General features: G+C 36.6%; 3 protein-coding genes and 1 long non-coding RNA gene across 18 annotated transcripts; 3 read left to right on the forward strand and 1 right to left on the reverse strand.

The window, feature by feature from the left end:
• Window positions 1-3,268: 3,268 nt before the first annotated feature.
• LOC117629734 (probable E3 ubiquitin-protein ligase RHG1A) lies at window positions 3,269-10,638 on the forward strand. 15 transcript variants are annotated; one of them, XM_034362319.1, is made up of 11 exons: window positions 3,276-3,394; window positions 4,069-4,180; window positions 4,464-6,975; window positions 7,138-7,174; window positions 7,273-7,498; window positions 8,052-8,220; window positions 8,381-9,142; window positions 9,220-9,626; window positions 9,787-9,885; window positions 9,972-10,109; window positions 10,244-10,638. In XM_034362319.1, the coding sequence occupies exons 6-11, from the start codon at window positions 8,121-8,123 to the stop codon at window positions 10,385-10,387; spliced, it is 1,650 nt and encodes a 549-aa protein (XP_034218210.1). In that variant the 5' UTR covers window positions 3,276-3,394; window positions 4,069-4,180; window positions 4,464-6,975; window positions 7,138-7,174; window positions 7,273-7,498; window positions 8,052-8,120; the 3' UTR covers window positions 10,388-10,638. The 15 variants fall into 15 exon arrangements, with proteins under 15 accessions (XP_034218213.1, XP_034218210.1, XP_034218203.1 ...); XM_034362312.1 differs by having other exon boundaries at window positions 7,273-8,220; XM_034362320.1 differs by lacking the exon at window positions 7,273-7,498.
• Window positions 10,639-11,709: 1,071 nt separating this feature from the next.
• On the forward strand, window positions 11,710-13,587 carry LOC117630990 (polyubiquitin). The gene has a single exon (XM_034363887.1). The coding sequence runs from the start codon at window positions 11,983-11,985 to the stop codon at window positions 13,357-13,359; it is 1,377 nt and encodes a 458-aa protein (XP_034219778.1). The 5' UTR covers window positions 11,710-11,982; the 3' UTR covers window positions 13,360-13,587.
• Window positions 13,588-14,716: 1,129 nt separating this feature from the next.
• LOC117631895 lies at window positions 14,717-17,449 on the forward strand. The gene is made up of 2 exons (XR_004586405.1): window positions 14,717-16,008; window positions 16,968-17,449. It is a non-coding gene; the product is annotated as an uncharacterized LOC117631895 (long non-coding RNA).
• On the reverse strand, window positions 16,533-20,548 carry LOC117631894 (MLO-like protein 6). Its single transcript, XM_034365233.1, has 15 exons — window positions 20,226-20,548; window positions 19,826-20,128; window positions 19,382-19,498; window positions 19,238-19,298; window positions 18,955-19,043; window positions 18,758-18,832; window positions 18,566-18,660; window positions 18,367-18,416; window positions 18,071-18,111; window positions 17,779-17,952; window positions 17,646-17,681; window positions 17,488-17,555; window positions 17,333-17,393; window positions 16,900-17,244; window positions 16,533-16,795 (listed from the first exon to the last, which is right to left on the reverse strand). The coding sequence occupies exons 1-15, from the start codon at window positions 20,346-20,348 to the stop codon at window positions 16,709-16,711; spliced, it is 1,725 nt and encodes a 574-aa protein (XP_034221124.1). The 5' UTR covers window positions 20,349-20,548; the 3' UTR covers window positions 16,533-16,708.
• Window positions 20,549-22,370: the final 1,822 nt, after the last annotated feature.

The following is a 22,370-nucleotide window of genomic DNA, read 5'->3' on the forward strand; positions in this document are numbered from 1 at the left end:
AGCAAAAGCAAAGTCTTGTAAGACTATCTTTCTTGCCAATACTTTTTGTCAAAGTTAGGTCATTCGGGGCCAACTTTATTTCTGATGCTTTCATATTATAAAATTTTACTAAAAATTTAATTTCACTTGGAACCAAAGAAAAGTAATTTTAACTATACGGGGAACCTCACATAAAATATGCATGTGAGAGAGTTATTATATTTGAAATTAATACAGAGAAAAATAGGACGAGGCATTAGTGGGAGAAATACATTAGAATTTTTGTTTTTGGTCGAATTTTTCAAATAATTGATAAGTACTAATTTATCCTTGTTCTATTATTATTATTATTATTATTATTATTTATTTTTTTAGTACAAGTGATTAGGGAATTTACATAAGTATTATTGGGTGTCAGGAGTTTCGAACTTCTACACACAAGAATAGAGGTGGAAAAGTTAAACTAATTCAGCTATATCCCACTAATAATTCTACTAGAGGCTTTGTCAACAACAATATCTCAGATCTACAACTAAACCATCATAACCACCACCATCTCTATTTACCCAGCCCCACCCCTAAGCCTCCTCCCTCCAAACCCTTATTACCCAGCCCTCTAAAACCCAGAATTTCAGGCGACACATAGAATTTATGGCAACTCTCTCTCCTACTCCAAAGTTTTCAAATTTACAGACAAAACTTCAATTTAGCCCCCTCTCAGAGACACATCTCCATTGCCGCTGATTGTTTGAGCTTCTTCACCCAAACATTGACTCATCAATTGAGAGAGAGAGAGAGAGAGAGAGAGAAAGAGAGAGAGAGATTGGTGCTGGATAGGGCTAGTTTTTGTATTTTTATAAATGTTATTCTATTTTCTTATTATTTATTATATTTTTATTTGATTGATGATTATTTATTTTACTTGAAATTATAAGTTTACTCTTATACTGAAACAAAACATTGAATTAAATTCATAAAATCAGCCATTATAATTAATTCAGATGTTAAATTAGTTGTCTTTTTAGTTCGGAAAGTTAAGTTCAATTGGAGTCCTAATTCGGAAAAGTACACGGCAATTTACTTTTTATTATTTTGAAGTAAATGTAAAAGGTACCGTTCTGATTATAAAAAAGAGAGTAATAAATGTAAAAAGGGACATATCGGAACTTTATGAAAAGTAGATGACGACAAATAGCATTTTTATTAAATAATATTATAGGTGTGTCGGTCTTCCAAAAATTAATATATAGATGCATCGAATATGTGAGACTGTTATATACTAAACCAGTAAGTTATTCGCTCAAATGGACTTCCAAGCAAATGCATGATTCATATTGTTAGTGTACTTTATATGGAAATGTTTTGTGTTTTGGGATCACTAGATGCAACGAATTAATATATAAAAGCTGATTTATTTTCCATTTTTATTATTAAACAACAAAAATAAGGGCTGATTTAGCTCGAATAATAGAATTTGGAAATTTTGATTAGTTAAAAAAAATATAATAATACTATATTCTACTTGATTAGAGAGGTCAAATTCAACTCGCACAGATGTTAATGACAATGAGTAAAACTTACATTCCATTTGGATTAGAGAAAATAACTTGAAATTTAGTTGAAAGTCGGGAAGTTAAGATGAGAAATTGAGACTTCCCTTGTTTGGCAACTTAAGTGAGGAATTTATTAAATACTGCATGGAAAAAATCGTAGAAATTTGGGCATTAAAATTCCGATTTTAATTTTCACCAAAATATGTGTTATTTCACTCATTTATAAATTTCGACATACATAAATTCAAATACTGAAATTTTTAATTACCAAAAATTGAAATGATGGAAATCTAAATTCCGTTATTTTATAATTCTATTTAGTTTTTAATTCTTTCATTCATACAGAAAGGGTAATTATGAAGTTGAAGTGGTTCATAATGTTGTCATCCATATTAGCCCGTTATTTTCAAGCGCATATCTAATTTCACAAATAATGCATTAAAAGATAATACTGCCATTATGATAACATTTTGATCTGTATCATTCTCTCACCATAAAAGACTGGAGGTCAAAAGTATAAAAAATTAACTAAAAATAAAGGCTGGAGGCCAGAATTAGATCATCTGATTTTCTCCACCCCTATCCATCTTTGATTTCTTCACATACATTGAACACGGGTGCACCAAATTGGTTATTTAGACAAATAAAAAAGGGAGATTCACTATTATACCCATTATGGGGGCCCAAATTATAAAAATACCCTATATAAAATGGACTTTAGAAACACACCCAAAGCCCATTTACAATATAACAAAAAAGCTTTTAACTTCTTATAAATTACAAAACTGCCATCAATTTCTTAAAACAACCCCAACCCCAAACTCTCATAAAAATACCCAAAGCACTCAATAGGGCATCAAAGTAATTTAATAATCAATATTAAATTCAATAAGGCTAGCTATCATTTTTTGGGTTTTTTTTGGGTTTGTTTATAGGAATTCAATTGTGTAGGGTTTATTTATAATATTAGTGCTAGAAATGGGTATATCACTAAATATCTCAATAAAAAAAGTAGGCGTTTCATATACATGCAAGCAAGGTATATGAATACATCCTATGCAGGGTCCATTTGAGATTACACACAATTAACTACCTCTTATTTAGTTGTCAAAATTTTACACTCTTATATGCAAGTAAGGTCAATCGTTCACACGTACGAGTTATTTTATCTATTAATACACATAAAAATTCATAATGCATCAACACTCTTATATGCAAACAAGATCATCCCAAGCTCGTGTGACGGGACGACTACCTGTGGCATCATTACTTTTTAGATAGGTCATTAGTGATATAAATTTAAGATTACAAAAAAGAAGAAAAAAAGAAGAAAACAAAGAAACGTATGTACAAAGACATGCTCATGCTACACGCGTTTGGTGACCTCAAACTCAAAGAAAGACAGCACCCACGACTCGCACTTGCTTGGGAGTGGGAAGATTAACTAGTTGGATAAAAAGCACCCTAATCTAATTAAAACTATTATTTTATTATTAGTTAATTAATATTAAATACCTAATGAGCAATGACAAATGATTCTTATCTCCCGCGAAACGCACCTCACAATTCACCGTCGCTTGTCTCATTACGACGTCGTGTTACGTACGTTTTCTAATTTTTTTTATTTTATTTAACCTTATTTTAATAATAAAGTAAAACAAAAAGGAAAAAAGAAATACAGATTATGTCGGTATCCGGTAACATTGAGCAGTCCAGACAATTTATCCTCCTCTTATTTCTGCAAACAACGCACCCAACCGCTTTATTCATCTCTCCTTCCTTCCTCAAGAGCAGAATTATCTCTCTCTCTCCCCCTTAAAGTTTGTTATTTTTTGCAGAACCAGCCCTTCATCGACTTCAAGGTATGCGTGCTCTTCCATTTTTTGTTACCATACTTTCAGTTTTCCAAGCTTGATCGTCATTTTTATTGTTTCTACACAATTTTTTATTATTATTTCACATGTTTTTTGATTTTGAGGTCCGATCGTCATTTTCTCGATCAATTCATGTTCCTTGTTTCTGATCATCATTTTCGGTAGTCTTTTGTTGTTTCTGATCATCTGGCCTCTGATTATTGAGGTTTGTTTGTTTGATGCTGGTGCTTAAAATTTGGATGATTTTCTTATTTATTTTTCTGCCTGTCCTGTATTTACGTTTTTCTGATTTTTCGGTAATTTTTCCTTTGTGGTAATGTGGATTGGTGGGTTGTGTAAATATGTTTGTTCGATCAATTCTATTGTACTTGGCGATAACATGTGTATAATGAGCTGGGGCTTGTAATCTGATCATGGTCATGATGATTGATTGTTGTCATAAAATAATTTGTTCTCCTGGTAAGAGATTGAGTGGAGATAGTTTTGCTTAATAACTATTACCATCAAGGCCTCTAATACTGTTTCATAGCAAATGACTTTCAAGCTTTGGGGTTTATATTTTGACCAAGGTTTGCTTGGTGGACGAGGGTCTTTTAGATAATGCACTGTTCGGTCTGGATTACCTTAGCATCGAGTAGGTTTAGATGGTTCTTATTATGCAGGTTTTGGTTTGCTGACGGTGTATCAGTATTGCATACTTGTATTGAGTTCGAACTCGAGATGAACAATATTTAGTACCCAAGTTCTGGAATGATGATATGACTGCACCTACAGGTGAGAATTTCTTGGAGCCATACCTTTCTGAAGTAAACTTAGAAAATTATACAGTTGGACTTTAGCTGTAGCTCAGTGTAGTGGTCGTGTTTCTTCATATTTCTGAGGTCATGTCTTATTATTCCTAAATATTTTTGAAATATTAGCTTTTATGACTTACTTTAGTTCTGTTTGCAAAGTTGCAGGTTATTTTGTTAAATACTTTTTGCCCCTAGTACTTGTTTAGGGTATAAAGGTTGGGGGGTAGTTCATTTCATGCTCTGAATTATGAATGGTGTTGCAGGGACTTTTTGGTCAATTGGACTTCTGAAAAAATGGATATCAATTGAAGCCATGTCTTATCTTCAAGATTTATTGGCACGATCTTCTGCCATTTTCTGAGAGTCCTAGTCAGCTGTAGTATTCTGAGAGCTACTTTATATGGTACTAACCACTAAAGACTCCATTTTTAACTTGCTCAGGTAGTATTGAATTGGAATTTACACTAAGAACTGGATCCATCCACCTGAGGTAGTGGAGGCCATATTTGAGATGGAAAAAAAGGTTGCCTTGATGGTGATAGTGTCATGATGTTTAGATTGATCATTCTCGACCCTTTGTTTAGTGATGGAAAATGTCACAGTTCAATGCAGTCTAGTGAGGTCATTGATCTGAACTAAGCACAAGTATGTTCGCTTTTGTGTTTACATTGTACATACTAAGGTGACGGAGAGGCTGGCTAAGTTATAATGCCATGGGCAATTCCATTGACTTCGTAAATGTTTTGGTGGTCAATTCATTCTTCTCATTGCCCTAGTATTTGGAGTTCTGTGATGTTGCTGTATGTTGGTGTTATATAGAGCGGTGAGCTGATGGATATACTGATGATTGTGTGCTTAGGTGTTGTCAATGAAAAGTTATCACGGTGACCAGCTTTTGATACATTGACACATGCCATCTCTGGATAATCTTGTGCTTAGGTGATGGGACTGAACCATGTAGTTTGGTTTGCAATATTTGACGGGCGATGCTTAATTAACAAGTGGAGATTTGGATCTAGTGCCTCTTATCATTAGCCTTGTGGTGATTGATTGCCCGTAAGTAGAGGGCAATCAGGTGCTGATGTTTGTATCACTGAAACACAGAGCTTGGTTCCCTAAGATTGGTGTAGGATACCAGGGTGGAGGGAAAAGTTTGGTGTTGCCATTGCCTGGATATTAGGCAGTGGGCTGCTTACTCATATTTGGTTTCTTCAGATTGGCGTAGCTGCGTAGGTTATCAGGTTTGATGGCACCCTCGACTTGTTGTATGGTCTTTTCTGTGCTTTCACACGAAGAAAAGTTTCCAGATTTCAGATTTTTGAGAATATCCCGGTTTCTTTTTTTAGGACATCTTCTTGTTGCTGACAAGTCTCACTGGAGAGAATCTTAACAATACTAATATCATGCTTCTTTCTTCTGAGCTCTCCAATCTCATCTTATAGGGTGCGAGTATACCTCTTCTTATAGGGTACAAGTATACCTCTTTATTTGTACTCTATAGCTTCAATTGCAAACTTTCTCAAGACGTGTAAGAAGACAACACCATTTAAGTCTTCAGAGGAAGATTCTCTTCGTATTGAGCGAGGGATTTGTAAGTGTAGAAACTTGTTGTAGACTTAGAAGGCTCCAGGTTTAAGCAACATGTATATTTTTTTGGCTATACTAACCTGATCTTGTGGGTTTACAGTTTTCAGAATCTGTATCTAAGTCTTACTTTTTGTAATCGTTGACTTAACCTCAACTTGGTTTTACATGATAGAAAGGTATTGTAGGGCAGCAATAAAATGTAAGCAATGTTTTGTTTATTATTATGGATCTATGTGCAATTCCCGGTTTATCCTTTCTATTTGACGATTGATATATTCTCTTAATAATATCACAGATTTATTTTGTTGGGTTTTTTAAACATAACTACGCCTTCTCTCTTTTTTTGTTCTGGGGTTGATTACTTCTATTTGTTTCTTCTTCTAACAGAAGCCACACGTTTTATTACAATAGTTATAAATAAAAAAATTACGTTGTCTTCATTTCAATATTATCATACTGTCGGAATAAAATACCATGTTACTCCTTTGTATCCATAATCTTTTTGACTTTTGCAGCTTCATGCATGACAAGTATTGAGTTATATACTTGTTCTTCTCATGAATTTTCGTATTTTTCTTTGAGTCATGTTTATGCCTATCCTAGAATTGCCCGTGACTTCCAACTTTTATATGTGCTGCATGGTGTACAGTGCATCTATGCAGTGATCATCAAAGGATTTTTTGTGTTCCACTCGTTGCTCCCATGAACATTTTTCAGCCAAATGGCACACATTTCATTATATTAGTGCTCTTTTTCCTCGGTAATACATTTCAATTTATTTCAGATCCTTTTCTTAATAGTTTTACCACAACGCTTGAGGAGTGTCTGGTACTTTTCTGTCTCATTTCAGCCATTGAATACACTGCCTCTGATCTTCAACTTGCCCCTCCTCAGTTTTGGAGAGAGCAATCTTTTCTTGTATGTGAACGGCAAGTCATCCATAGTTCATCTGATAATTTTGGGTAAAGAAGGGTTGAAACTGATAATTTGTGTATACTGTCTCTGAAGGTTCTCATCCATTTATTTATTTATTTATCTTACATTTTTCTATTCTATGTACTAATTTTATCTTTCATTCATAAATATCTTCAGCTTTCATCTGGAACATTTCCAACCACCTTGAACGTTTGACCTTGATGTAGAATATGAGCCTTCATAAATATTTTAGAGCTGAAAGTATTAAGAACTGTGAGTTTTCAGAACTTGGAAGCTAGGGGGGATCTGGAAGTGGTTTTTCTGGTCTTAGTTTGTCTATTTATGATTCTATAGCTGATATTTGAATTCAAGAAAATGCTAGTGCAAATTGTTATGGTGTGTTATTGAGATTGTTACATCTTTTACACCTGCTAGGTGATCTCTAATCCTGTGATTCAAAGTCCAAACCCAGGTAATGTCTTCAAGGAAGGTCCTGTTTCCATCTTTTTCACTCCTCACTTTCAGCTAATTGTTATGTCTTTACACTTTCCATTCTGTTTTATCCCTCAGAAAAAAAATGGCTCCCTCTATTTTCATTGGAAATGCCATCTTATTGGAGATGAAAGCGAGTGACAAGGGAGTTGGTTGACAATGACATAGGGTGCTAGTGGGTGTGCAATTAGGCTTTGACCGGTCCTCTGGAGCACTATATTTTTTTAAACAGAACTTTTACTTCAATTTTTGGCCTTGATTAGAATGGAGATTGGTGGATCAAAGTGTGAAAGCACATTTATAGGCACGGCTCTCTTGGTCAAGTATCTATTTGGTGATGTTGTGGCATATGCTTCATACTTAGTCAAACTATTTTGAAAATTTAAATTGGTATGTGAAGCAGGAACTTGGTGGGTTAAATCTTCCTTAAAATGCATTTTGCCTTGCCATCTCTGGAAGTTAATTGTCATCTTGCATTTATATTTGTGTTGGTTGCATTTTTCCACTGTTGGAACTTGATGACAAGTTTTAATTTCTTTGAAACTTGTTTGGTTTTGGTTTGAGGGGTCTTCTCTTATCTTCTGAAGTCTGTTGAAGAATTTTTTCAATTAGAATTTGTAACAAGGTTGCTACTTTCTTTTTCCCATCCACACTCTGAATTGCACAAGAATTCTCCTTTGTTTGTTTAAAAAAGAAAAATTAATTATTTCCGGCAATATTTATATAAATTTTTCCATAATGGGCTACTTATCAAGATTTTATGGTTAATGGCAAAAACACATGGAGGCCCTAGGCTTCTGTAGAAGTAAAATATAATATTAATCAATGTTTTGAGATCCCTTCCCTGTTTTGTGCAGGTTGTGGGTTTGTTTGGTAGATTCTGTTCTAGCTCATAACTTGTTCGTAGCTGTGAGGTGACGAAAGTTATGGGACATAGACATCAGTTCAGCACATCTCATGTTTTTGAGGGTGAAAATGATCAGAATTGGAATCATATGAACACGGAGCAACCTTATGGGCATTTGGGTACTGTGTCTTGATATTCCTTGAGTATATTCTTTTCATTTCCTTTGTTCTGGTCTATAATTTGCAAAATTTCATCATTTACTTATGAATTTCAATCTCGAATATCTGATCTGCTGAATATCTTTTGTTTTCATGACTAATTAATTTTAATTATGGACAGCAGCCAGGGCTGGCACTGGAGAGAACGGTTCTTTCTTATATCCTGTAGAAAATATGTTTATAGACGGGATGCCTTTTGCGTCAAATTGGAATCCGGCTCTGAGGTCATATGGGTATTCTAACTTGAACCACAATGTTGATGTGCCACATTATCAACCTGATGCTTCTGGTCCATCGCATGATCCTTTTCAGCATCCATTGGGTGCTGGCACCTTTGGTACGGTCGGTGGAAATTATGCTCACCATGCACCCTCTTCCAGTTATGACCGGAGGGCATTCCATGGTGTTGAGGGTGGTTTTGTCGATCTCACAATGAGCAATGGAAGAGGGCCTCACAAGCGAAAAAGCCCAGGGATCCCTTCAGTATCTGAGAGGGGCAGCACAAGCAGATACTATAGTGCTGGAAGTAGTTCCTCTGAGCTCCCTAGATCTTCAGAATTACAGCAGGAGAAAGTAAACATGGATACCCCATACATGCCTTGGGATCACATGTCTATGATGCCCAGTTATAGAGGGAATGGACTCTCAATTAGGGGTGAGGGATCCATGCGAAATGTGAGAAGCCGGTCTGAACATGATTTGGAGTCCAACTTAGCTAGGACACATTTGTCGAGCAATCCTTTACATAGTTCTTATTCTACAAATCTCCCCCCTATTGACCATTCTAGTACGATGGATCTTTCTGGCCAGGGTTCTATTGGTTTGACCCATGAGTGGAATCATATTAATGTGTCTCCTTCTCATGGAAGGATTATAACTCCAGGTAAATTTTGATTAATTCCGTGTCTTCTGTCCAGGTTCCTGTTATTTGTTACTGATTAAATTGTTTTTAAATTGCAGATGCAAGTGGTTTCAGTCATGATCCCAACCACTTCCTTGTAGGAAGCAGTGTGGGTAATGCTTCTGTGGAAACAGGGTTATACCATCATGATTTCATGTCAGGCAGAGCCACTGCTGTTCCTCAAAGTTATCCTGGTGCCTTACCGCAATCTGTAAGGGGAGTTCGTAGTAGCTATTCTCAAAGATCTGCCCCAACCTTCAGGGCTTCTTCAAGCAACTTGCGAGTGGGACATGCACCACATTCAGAAGAAGGATTGCAGTTGGCGTCTGAAAGTTATCCTAGACATCCTAGGCCAGTGGCCACAGTTGGGTGGCGTAACAGTGATAGGAGTGGTAGGTCGAGGATGTCTAATGATAGATTTCGGGTCTCTGAAGAGACTGGTCTCCAGGATCGGTTTTCGTCTGAGGTATGTAGTCTTTTCTGATGCATGTTTGCTTATCTTGTCTATTCCAGAAGGGTGCAGCTCCTTTGTGATAATTGCGAAAACACTTTATCATGCTTAAGTATAGACAAACCTTGTTCAGTCCTGAATATCGGAAATAAATTGTTTTTCATTTTTATTGCAGGGTTTTATGATTGTGGAACGCCCAGCCTTGTATGGGTCCAGAAATATGTTTGATCATCATAGAGACATGAGGCTGGACATAGACAACATGAGTTACGAGGTAACATTGATATTCCTGCCTAAATTATCATTTTCTTCCTATAACTTTAAGGTATCTGAATTTCTTGAAATGTGTGGAACAAACAGGAACTCCTAGCGCTAGGTGAAAGGATTGGAAATGTCAGCACAGGCGTGTCTGAAGATTTGATACCAAAGTGTTTGACAGAAACGATATATTGTTCGTCAGATCAAATCCAAGAGGAAGGCACATGTGTGATCTGCCTGGTAAGTATCTTCCAGTTGAAACAGAAAATCATGAAATTGAAATTCCAGTTTCAGTTAGTGTGGCTTTTTAGACCAATTGGAATGTAAATTGCTTAACTGTTGAATATCTAACTAGCACTGTTCCTAATTGACAGGAAGAGTACAAGGACAGGGATGATGTCGGGGCATTGAAAACTTGCGGCCATGATTACCATGTGAGCTGCATCAAAAAGTGGCTGTCAATGAAGAACTCTTGTCCAATCTGCAAAGGTTGTGCGCTCCCTGATAATATGAAGTAGAAATAATTTAATCACATCGCTTGTGCTTCATTACATTGGCATTCTTGTATATATATTTAGAGATAATCCTCAAAATGGAGGAAGCAGACTTGTTTTGTGTATTGTAAAGGGAATGCTAGCCAATTTCAATCCATTTGTTTCATTTCAGGCTTCCATTTAAATATTGTGAAGCCTTTTTTAAACCCTTGTTATTTTCATGGGGCTTTAGTGCAAAGAATATTTTATTTTATTCATGATCCCAAGCTTCTGCATCTTCTTCCTTTGGAACTGATAAGCTAGTTCATGATGTAAAGGAGAAAACATCATTTTCTTTGGATTTCTCGTAGGTTTTCTAGCTCTACAAGTAAATTAAATAAGGGGAAAGAGAACTTCTGATTTTTGTTATTGGCTTTTAAATTCTTTTCTCATCGATACCTGGTTGAAATAACAATAAGTTTGGTCAAATTGGCATTATAGTGAAAATGGCACGACTCTTAACAACAAATAGTCAACTGTTCTCGTTTATAAAATGACAATGCGTAAAGTGTCGTTTTACCCCACAAACCCATCCAACTACATGGTTCGCCATTGGTCAGCCAATTTAGCCCATAACTTTTTTACTTGTTATTGTGTTATTGGTTAGTGATAACAAAATAATGTTATTTCCGTTACTTGTTATTGTGTTATTGGTTAGTTATAACAAAATAATGTTATTTCCGTTACAAGTAAATTTTTTTGCCACTGAACCTCCAACAAAACCCACTCAACCCAATACCCACAGAACCAAAAGCAACCACCGTCTTCTCCAGCTTAGCCGCAATCCCATAACCCCATATCACCCGCCACCCGTGACCCAGCCCATCGGCCCTGCTCCCAAAATTACCCAGATTTCTTATTTATTTTTTCTTACTTAAAAAAATCATTTTTCAATTTTAATTAATTAACATCTACACCGAACAATTATTCCTTCTATTCATAGCATCCATAATGGGCTCTTTAAATCACATTCTTAGATCAATTTTAGAGAGGAATCGTAAAAATGCAACTCCAACCACGCTTCCTATCTACTTCATAAAATAAGAAGTCTTCTAGGAGCTTCTAAATCTGAGGAGAGAGAAATGACTTTTAGTGGCTTCCTATAATTTAATGCTGCTTTATTGAATGAGTATTTCAAACTTTTATTTAATACTAATTATTTTTTATTATTATTTTAATAAAGATGACCAATCAAAAAAAAAATTATAGCATTTATAACTCTCCAAATTAAGAAATATGGTTAAAGTTGAAATTTATTAGAGATCTCTTAAAATATTTTTCTTATATTTTTAGTTAAGAAATAATAAGCATCATTGTGGATGCTATGAGAAATCCAAAATAAAGTCACTTCTCCATATTCCTGTAAATTTCTAGACGTTTCTTTTCTACCGACTCTTGTTGGAATCATTTTCGGAGTCGGAGACAAAATATAGGATTTTATAGTCGGCTGATCTTCCGTATATAAATCACCTCCCCTCTTCATCTTCTCCACACAATTCTCTCAAAGCCTTTTTAAATCGCTCCTGAAATTCTCTCTTCCAATTTCCTATTCGATTTTTTTTCTTCTGAGATTGACAATCATGCAGGTCTTCGTCAAAACCCTAACCGGCAAGACAATCACTCTCGAGGTGGAGAGCTCTGACACAATCGACAACGTCAAGGCCAAGATCCAAGACAAGGAGGGAATTCCCCCCGATCAGCAGAGGCTCATCTTCGCCGGCAAGCAATTGGAGGACGGCAGAACCCTAGCCGACTACAACATCCAGAAGGAATCAACTCTTCACTTGGTTCTGCGATTGAGGGGTGGTATGCAGATCTTCGTCAAAACCCTAACGGGGAAGACCATAACCTTAGAAGTCGAGAGCTCTGATACGATCGACAACGTGAAGGCCAAAATCCAAGACAAGGAGGGCATCCCCCCAGACCAGCAGAGGTTGATCTTCGCCGGCAAGCAATTGGAGGACGGCCGCACCCTTGCAGACTACAATATCCAAAAGGAATCGACTTTGCACTTGGTTCTCCGATTGAGAGGTGGTATGCAAATCTTCGTCAAAACCCTAACCGGGAAGACCATAACCCTAGAAGTCGAGAGCTCTGATACCATCGACAACGTGAAGGCCAAGATCCAAGACAAGGAGGGCATCCCACCAGACCAGCAGAGGTTGATTTTTGCTGGAAAGCAATTGGAGGACGGCCGAACCCTCGCCGACTACAACATCCAAAAGGAATCGACTTTGCACTTGGTTCTCCGACTGAGAGGTGGTATGCAGATTTTCGTCAAAACCCTAACCGGGAAAACAATTACTCTGGAGGTCGAGAGCTCCGATACCATTGATAACGTGAAGGCCAAGATCCAAGACAAGGAGGGTATCCCCCCAGATCAGCAGAGGCTTATCTTCGCCGGTAAGCAATTGGAGGACGGTAGGACCCTTGCGGATTACAACATCCAAAAGGAGTCAACTTTGCACTTGGTTCTGCGTCTGAGAGGTGGTATGCAGATATTCGTGAAGACCCTTACAGGGAAGACAATAACTTTGGAGGTCGAGAGCTCTGATACGATTGACAATGTGAAGGCGAAGATTCAGGACAAGGAAGGCATTCCTCCAGATCAGCAGAGGCTGATCTTTGCTGGGAAGCAATTGGAGGATGGAAGGACTCTGGCGGATTACAACATCCAGAAAGAGTCGACTCTTCATCTGGTGCTCAGGCTTCGTGGTGGCATGCAGATTTTTGTGAAGACCCTGACTGGGAAGACCATTACTCTGGAGGTTGAGAGCTCTGACACCATTGACAATGTCAAAGCTAAGATTCAAGACAAGGAGGGGATCCCACCGGACCAGCAGAGGTTGATCTTTGCCGGGAAACAGCTTGAGGATGGTCGTACCCTTGCAGATTATAATATCCAGAAAGAGTCTACTCTCCATCTTGTCCTTCGTCTGCGTGGTGGTGATTTCTGAGTTAGTCCGTTGGTTATAGTTAGTTTGTGTTCTCTAGTGATGGTGGTGAGATGATTATGGTGGTGTGTTGTGTTGTGTTGATTGGCCGGAGGGCCAATTTAGTATGTAATGTTTTTGGGTTTGTGGATGGGTTCCTATATTTTCCGATTGTTTAAACTCAGTTTCGTATTAGTAAAGTAATTTTAGTTCCGTAAACTCTGTATTCAATTCCGTTCTTTTTAGATGTGTTATGGTTGTGGATGCAAATTTGCTTTTTTTCTTTCTTTCTTTAACATCTACCTTTCGATCAATGTTTTTGGATGTGTTCTACTTGAACTTCACCATATTTGTGTCCCTATAATGGTTGTGTGATTTGCTAATGAGCATTGTTGATTTTCTTATCTAGAAGAAAACCGGATCATAGAAAACAACTGACATTGCCTCATGGTGAGTTAGTTTTATGAATCATTGGTCCATCAGCTAAAGATCCCTTTTCTCTTTTGTCCGCATCCCATGAATGCAAATTGTCACCAGTACTCTTCATGATAGAAGGATGCCCATGAAGGTTGTCCTGGAAGTTTTGAGATAGTGATGAGGCAAATATACCACAGAGAGTACTAGGTGCCCATTGGTAGAGGTAACTTCTTTCTGGCAATCTTCTGCGCTGTTGGTCGTCCTAAGTCTTAACAAACAACATCAAGCTTTCTCTGTAACCAATATCCTGCTGATTCACCTACACAGAAAATTGACTGTTCTCATGGTAGTTTTTGTGACCTCAATCAATGAAACATAAATGAAAAACGACATTAGTTTTCTTAGCCTTGCGGGAAATTTGGCATTAAGTTATCGAGGACCAACGAGATGTATGTGTAGATAAAAAACACGAGAAAAGAAGACTGACTTGCTCAACTTGTTTCAAATTACTAGATAGTGTCAAACCAGTTGAGTCACTCTCATTGAGGTAAGATGTCCAAGGTCTATATATGTACGGTGTGGATCTGCTTCAAATGATCTAGATTTTCTACCATCGTGAGTACCTATTATCGACAAACACAAAGTTCCAAATTCTGACTCTGAAAATAGATAGGACATATCTAGATTTCATGATAAATTTGAATTCAGATTGTGTATCATGGAAAACACAAAATTGAAAGTAAACATAAATCTAGGTCATAAACCATTTGTCATTTACATAACTCAGTGTGCTGGAAGTTTCAACTTTTGATGACTTCAGAATTACAAAATTGCCATAACACGTAACATATATTTTACTTCTTACCAGAAAGTACTCTGCTCTCTTGCATCAATAGTGCCAGAGCACACAGTCGTTACTTGACATCTTCTGATATTTGATGGACCACAAAGTGAGCATGGAATAGCTTTAGACGATTCAGCTACCTTCATGCTAACGGATTTCATGTTTGTAGCAATTTTAGGATATGTGCTAGAAGCTGACCTCCCAGCTTCACCTTGTGCCCTCCTACCACTTCTTTATCTTGTCTCTGAGAATTCTAATTCAAAGTTCTCAGGATAGGTTTTCAAAACATGAAATACCTTCTTAGTTAGCTCATGTATGGCACAAGCCTGTAAAAACGAAGAGGTTTCGTTCACTTGATGGACTTTATTTATATTTTCTAGTTGGAGAATTCAGATTAAACTTTCCGGAAGTTTTCATAAGATTGAATTAGCATACCTGTCTAAAATAAATGGCAGCTATAGAATTAAAATGCATTGCATTTTCTGTTATTAAGAAAGGCATCATGCTGCAAACAGTTCATTAATTATCCGTTAGATGACAAATTTGGTGTGGCGTCTGTGTGTATGGGCAGGATTTGTTGGACTGTAGGCCAAGTTGTGCCTGGCAGGCCCCCTGTTTGTATGCATCTCAATGTTGACAGGATAGGATAGTCTAGTTTCTAAATACTAAAGCTTTCAAATGTTATGTCTTTTTCTAGCTGTGTGCTTGTATTCCATTATTGGTGTTGAATGTCTTCTGTAATTATATTTGAATTTCAGCAATGTTGGACATGGTGGGTGGTGTGTATTCTTAGTTTTGAGATTAACTTTCCCCTCTCAAGAAGCCAAATTTCTTAGCTTGGGGCTTCTGCTGTCACTTAGATTTAGGTTGATTCTTTCAGATTTTCAAACTCTGCTCCAATTAGAAGCCTAGCAATGCATGTCAATTTAATATGTCCATGATATTTATACTGTGAAATTTTAAGGGTCTCTTCAACTGCTGTTTGGATGGGTTTTGGCTTGGAGAACCTTGATCTGGGGAAGCAATCAACTTGTTTTCTTATCCGATAAGAGAGACTATTCTGGTCTAATCTTGAAGTTATTGGTTATGTGTGAATTAGTGAGTTTCGTTAATAACTGTTGTTGCTGGAAGTCTTTCAGTTATGTAAAATTTCTCTCTGAGCCTTGCTGGTTTCTGTTCAATTGTGTTTTACGCACTGGTTTCTGTTCAGTGATGCAAAGTTAACTCTTATCTCTTTATTTTTGCCTTCTTTCAGTTTGGTCTTAAAAGTGTTCTACTTGGAGAACCTTGAACTGGTGAAGCATGCACAATCATGAGGTTATTGGTTGTGTTGAATTGCTCATGAACATTGTTGATCTTCTTGTCTTGAAGAAAGGCAGCTAATATAAAACGGATAGACTTTGCTTCGAATGGTATGATAAATTTCAGCACTTCTGTTGTGGCTTAAATATGTGCCCTCGCAAGAATCCGAATTGGCTGTTGTCACTTGGATTTCTTTCAATTCTCTTAGCTTGATTTCTGTTCTTGTTAGAAGAATTTATGCCAAACGTGAAAAAGGAGTGTGGTTGAGCAATACTCTCTGACTTTATTTTTCGAGCTTAAGCACAAATGCTGATATCTGTTGACTGGGTTGAACCAGTGAATTCAATACTTAACTTCAAAGTTTTTGACATTGTGAAATTGAAGGGGGCTCTGTTCCTAACCTTGATGATCAAAATTACCTGTTCTTGACGATGCATAAAACAGTAGATTAACTTGGTTGCAGTAGATGATTACTCTTTTTAGGCCTAATGTTGAATTTAAGATTCTGTCATTATATCTTGGTGGTGATTTGCTGAGTTCCTGTTGATGCTTTCTTGCTTTGTTTTAGTTTTTTTGGTGCATTCGTAACGTCTTCTTCAAAGGTGCTTGCATATTGGCATATGAAGTTCTTAAATTGGGAAATTGATTATACAGATGGTTTATTTTCAAAAATATCAACTTCGAGTTACAATTGTACAACTAATGCTTATCTAGCAGAGTGTCTTCATTTACAGTGACCTCATTGGAAAGCTCATCGAGCTTTAGTGTTCATTGCAGTGTTGCATGTGCCTATCATTTACTTTTGATCTCTCAACTCCTTTCTGATTTCTCAAATGTGAATTCTGCTGAATGAATTTGAATTTCATGTTGACTCCGAGAACCATAACTAGCTTTCAGATTGTTCACTGCGTTAGAACTCCTTTCTGTGCACTAATCTCTTCTTCCTTCCATGGAATGAATTTGAATTTCATTTGACTCCGAGAACCATAACCAGCTTTCAGATTGTTCACTGCGTTAGATTCATGTGCACTAATCTCTTCTTCCTGGCCATGGCTTCTACCTTGGTTAGACCAAGATAGATCATCTTGGTGAGGAGATGGTGAGGAGTTTGGACCGTCGGCATCAAAATAAGACATTCTCGGCAATGTGTGCGCACTGTCAACGTCGTGTTCGGATTGATAGTGTCGCAGCAGATGGACAGGGGACATGGAATGCAAGGGAGTGCCTGGTACACTGGTTGGACTATTCTTGTTGTGTTTTAAGTGCTTCTTCGCCGAGAGGTGCCATTTTTTGATAGCATTTGCCACTCTGTCGTTAAAGATGGTAGGCTTCATAGTTGAACCCATCTGTTTGTGCACAGCATGTATAGTTAGAACTCAGTTCATATTTCTAAGTTTTTAGCATCTAATTTTGCATAATTGGCACCATTTTTACCTGTGTTACCAAGGCATAAAGAGGAAGAGTTACATAGCTGCATAGTATTTGTATGATGACCCTGCACAAAATAACATGAATCAATGGACTTTTGGTAAGTTAAATTCTCATAATAAATTGGTTTCTCTTCAAGTTAAAAGTAAGGAGAAACTCACCCCATTGATACTCTCAAAATGACGTCTTCCAACTTCTCATGGAAGCAAGACTTCAAGCCAAATTCATACTGTAAAAGAAGAAAGATGAAATCAATTGTGAGCTTTTTCTGGATGAAGCAAATCAGGATGAAACTAAATATGGGTTTAAGTTTACTTACCCAAGTCCATGCAAAGAAAGCAAGTTGAAATGCATTCTGTGAGGTGAAAAAGAAAGAAAACAGAAGAGTCAGCAAAATTATGAGGTGAAAAAACATGCAGAAGATAAGTGAACCCAAGTGGGAAGAATTGAACCTGAAAGAGAACAAAGTGGATGAGATAGAGAATGAGGCGTGGGTTGTTGAACCAGAAGAGATGGTCACCAGGCTCAACCAATGGGGTGCCCTTAACAACTTCTCCCCTTTCTTTCAACTTGAGGCCCATCTTGGTTATGATAACTTGAAGCTTTGTCCCTACTAATAAGATCATCTGCACAAGCCATATTTTTATGAATTATTAGATATTTTAATCATATAAATATCCATCTTGTCTCGGAGGGACCTTGGAATTTGAAGAAAGGAATTGGATGGTGATAATTGGTGCTTACAATCAATGGAAGAAAGGGCAGCCACAGATAAGAACGGGAGCCTGGAAACAACAAAAACACATTATTAAGAAACCAAATATGTCATATATTTTTATAATGTGAAGCAGAATGTTTTTCCATTATAATAATTGTAAATTTCCCATTAAAGGGTTGGAGGTAAATCAATTTTTTTTAATCATGAAAAAACAGAAGGTTAGCAACTTAAATTTGAGGGCATAGTTAGGTAAAACTAGTCTCTCCGCATGTGCTTGCCATGCACGAGAGACATAGTCAAGTAAAAACGAGGGCTTACTTACCATGGGTATTAGACATCAGGAACACTACAGCAAAGAACCAGATAGTTGGGCTGCAAGTGTGGAAAGAAATTGTCAAGTCTCAGAACCATTATTTTGAAAGTTAATTAAAAGTCATTAGTCTTCCATACGTGCACACCACAGTGCGTAATTAAAGGATTGGCTTGAAATTCTAAGTACAGTGAGCACTGATATAACCCACCTGATCCCCACCACAACCTTGAAATCTTCTTCAAGTGACCTGTTAATGTACTTTTGGAAATCAAACTTGGCTTGGCTCTGAGGTGCCAAATGTGCCTGCAGATAGAGCAGAAGCAATATTATAAAAGTTTTTATGCAGAAACCACAACACATATAGATATATTTGACTTTGATTTGTATAGAGAGAACTTACAATGATAAATCCATGGCGCAGAGTCAGGTAATCAACCTTGGGCACAGATCTCACAAACTGTCTGAAGAAGCAAACCTGCAATTTTGTTGATTAAGAGAGGAACATGAATTAAAATCAAATAAAAGTCAAACAGTTGACATGTACATTATGGTACTTTGTTTGGTAAAGAAAAAGTCATGGGATTTTTCAGTACTTACAACCCATAAGCTGATGGGAGACCGGCTCCAAAAGCTCAAGTGTCTTCTTCCAAATGATGTGTCTCTAGCAAATCTGAATCTTTCTGGGTCTACAAACACAAATTCAAGCACATCCCCCATTAATTAATTAATTAATTAATTACCTTTCAGTAGGTGATTCACTCTAGCTATAATTATTTTTTATTTTTTATTTATAAAGGTGGTAAGGATAATTGTTAGAAGACTGCTGGCTGCTGGTCAAGTAATCAAATTGATACGTGTGGAAATAATGAAGCAAGCGTACCATGTGAGAACTGGTAATCAGCTGTCCTTGTTTCAGACTCCCATATTTTCCACCTCCTCATCTGCAGACAAAATTTGAAAATAATTATTAATTTAAGAGAGACAGAGAGAGAAAATGAGAGAGAGAAAGAGTCAGAGTTGATACCTTTGCTCTGCCCAAAACCAGAGTGATTATGCAGTATAGCACGTGGAAGACGGCTAGCACGAAAATGAGTATGTGAAGTTGGTGGATCCCGTAAAATGACACAAACGGAACTTTGTTCTATAGAAAAAAAAAATAGAGAGTAAATTACCACATATATACTTCTTGAGCTAAAAGACTAAATTCATGCTAAATTTTGCATGAACAAAAAGATATGCTTTCAAACTTAGTCCTATATTAATTAACATCTCCATGCCAACTAGGTTCATGTTAGATTTGAGTAACATTTTCTTGTCAAACAATTTTGTAAGAATAATTCGAATAGTAATTATCTAGCTTCACGGTCTAACAATATAACATAACAAATTATATATATCCATTTTCTATATACACATGTATACCAACTTGGCATATTTTATAAAAAGCAGGGAGAAATATTCAATGTACCTTGGCCGCACATTTGTCCTTTCCAGCAGCGGCTAAAACCCGCCGGGCTCCCGCACCGGCGACTGAGAGAAGCCGTCTACGGTCGCCTCCATCTGAAGAAGAACTTTTGTCTTTATCATCGTCTATCTCTTCCTTCTTACTACATGGGTGCCAAGTGGCACCAACAGCCTTTGATATACAAATATCCGAAATAGGTCCTTGCCCTACTGTTAGGAGCAACGACAGGAACCCCAACAGCATGAGCTCTGACTTGATCTTCTCAAGTGCTTCATAGAGAGCTCGCTTGTGTTTCCTTGTCAACCACTGCAGAGGTGCAAAAACAAACCCCACCCGATCAGTCAGATTCATTCATAAACCAAAACCCAATTATATTATCTGGTTTTAATTAATACTTACGCACCTTTCCAATCAAATGAATGACATATTCGATGAGGATTGAAATCAAAACCAAAACAAAGCAAACAAGAGCAACTGCCCAAGTTGGTGTTTCCTCCAAAGATCGTCCTTCTTTTCCCCCTGCCATTCTAATTAAATTGGTATAAATGAATAAGCATGTAGATTAACGTAAATGTATATATAGGCTTGACGTTCAAATCTTCAATGGGATGGGATGGGATATAATCATATAACAAAATGGAGGACTTGAGACTTTGACTGAGTTTGGATTAACAAATGTGGTATAGAAGAAAAGTGCGAAGAGACTACTGTATATTGGAAAGTTGGAAAAGGGCGAGAGAGAGAGAGAGAGAAGGATCATGGAGCTTGAGATTGTCTTAATCTCTATATATCGATAAAATTGCCAAGAATATTTGACTCCAAGCATATATTGTTTGACCGTGTACCATAAGGCTTTTGTTTGCACATGGTCATAATAACATCATAATTCAGACCTCAAAAATTTAAAAATTGTAATTTTTTTTTAAAAAAAAAAAAGGAAAAAAAAAAAAAAAGAAGATTAATTTGTTGGTGCAGACAACTTTGTGTTTTTCTTCTTCATGTGAATATACATCATAATCGTATTCTGGTGAGGATCTTAAAATATGCATGAGTAACCATGCAACTTGCAAATTATATATATATATATATATATATATATATATGCCGGTTTCTAGCCGTGGCCTTTGATCGACATGCAAAGTCCATTGGGAGCGGGGGCCAGTTCTAGATGAAAACCATATCAAAATTATTATATTAATAATTACGTATTTTATATGTATATCTTTTAACTCCTATCTATTTCCATGTGATAATTAAAAGACACAGAATGCTGACTAGATAATATTTGTATTCCAGCATGTAATTTAACGTTAGTATGGAAAAGTTGTGTAGGTATATAATTAGCCTCTATTATTTCATATTTGGAATCACTCCGCAAGTGGGGAATTCAAAATAATACCTCTGCTTTATGCAATATGATGTAAGCAATACATTTTTAGGGTTCCATCACGTTAGTCGGTTAGAATTATTAGCTCTTAATTTAGTGATATTTTTATGTTTTTAATATTATAATTTGTTATGGATCGTTCGGACTTGGAATATAAGCACACAATCAACACAGAAAAAATAAAAAATAAAAAGAGACCCAAAAAAATTAGAGAAATTGGAAAATGAAGCAAAACGTTTGCTTGGGGAAACAAAGCGTGATGAGTGGGAACAAGACCTTGAAAATAAAATGGAGTTGCGGTTTGACGAGGGTGGGTGGGTGACTGTCCCTCTGCGTGCTGTGGTAAATTGTGGTCATCGTGAAGGTGACGCTTAACTGTCACATCTCATCCACTGCCATTGATTCGTCCATTTCTCAGTCTCAAACTTCAAAATCCCACAAGAAATGCCACAAATTCAATGACAGCAATCATACATAATTGAGCTCTGCATATTTTTTTTTAAATTAATTAACTTAACCTAGTCATCCTGTGACTCATAATTTTTTATTTTTTATATTACTAATTATAGTTATCTTATTCACAATTTTCAACTTGGCCAGAGGTGGCATCTGGGAGTAGTTTTTTTCAGTTAACGTGTACTACCAAGTACCAGCTTGTGCTTTTTTTCTTCTTTTTTTTGGTTGTTGTAATGTTTTGAGAATACTGAAGGAACCGTTGTTTTCAAGACACCCAAATTAAAATAGTGTGTGTATTATATGATGTTTTTCAGGCATAATGTAGCAAAACATGTTGATTTGCCTGGGTGATTAATATATATAAAACGTGTTGCAAGGCTGAAAATGTTGTTTCTAATTATTTGGCGGCCAAAGTATAAATATCAAGCACCTTTGACCACCTCTAGAAATGAGCACTTATCAAATTGATAACAATTGTTAATTTTGACAAAATATACATCATTGTACTATAAATCTTCATATTATTACGTCTGAACTTGAAATAAAGGGAATGAACATAGGGGGTCAATGTGAGATATGTCAACTGTTAACGTTGGTCATATTAACATCGCGGCGACTCTCAACCATCAATGTAGAGGGTTCATACTGCATCAATGATTGAAATAATTTATATACATGCACGAACGATTGTTCTTAACATATTTT

This window comes from Prunus dulcis, chromosome 6 (genome assembly GCF_902201215.1).
Source record: "Prunus dulcis chromosome 6, ALMONDv2, whole genome shotgun sequence".
NCBI classification, from domain to species: domain Eukaryota; kingdom Viridiplantae; phylum Streptophyta; class Magnoliopsida; order Rosales; family Rosaceae; genus Prunus; species Prunus dulcis.

Coding starts and splice junctions, on each gene's coding strand:
- LOC117629734 (XM_034362322.1), top strand. CDS start 8,121: ATGGGACATAGACATCAGTTCAGCACATCTCATGTTTTTGAGGGTGAA. Junction 8,221..8,380: donor GCAACCTTATGGGCATTTGG/GTACTGTGTCTT, acceptor AATTATGGACAG/CAGCCAGGGCTGGCACTGGA. Junction 9,886..9,971: donor TAGACAACATGAGTTACGAG/GTAACATTGATA, acceptor TGGAACAAACAG/GAACTCCTAGCGCTAGGTGA.
- LOC117630990 (XM_034363887.1), top strand. CDS start 11,983: ATGCAGGTCTTCGTCAAAACCCTAACCGGCAAGACAATCACTCTCGAG.
- LOC117631894 (XM_034365233.1), bottom strand. CDS start 20,348: ATGGCAGGGGGAAAAGAAGGACGATCTTTGGAGGAAACACCAACTTGG. Junction 18,661..18,757: donor TGCGCCATGGATTTATCATT/GTAAGTTCTCTC, acceptor CTCTATCTGCAG/GCACATTTGGCACCTCAGAG. Junction 17,245..17,332: donor TTTATGCCTTGGTAACACAG/GTAAAAATGGTG, acceptor GTGCACAAACAG/ATGGGTTCAACTATGAAGCC.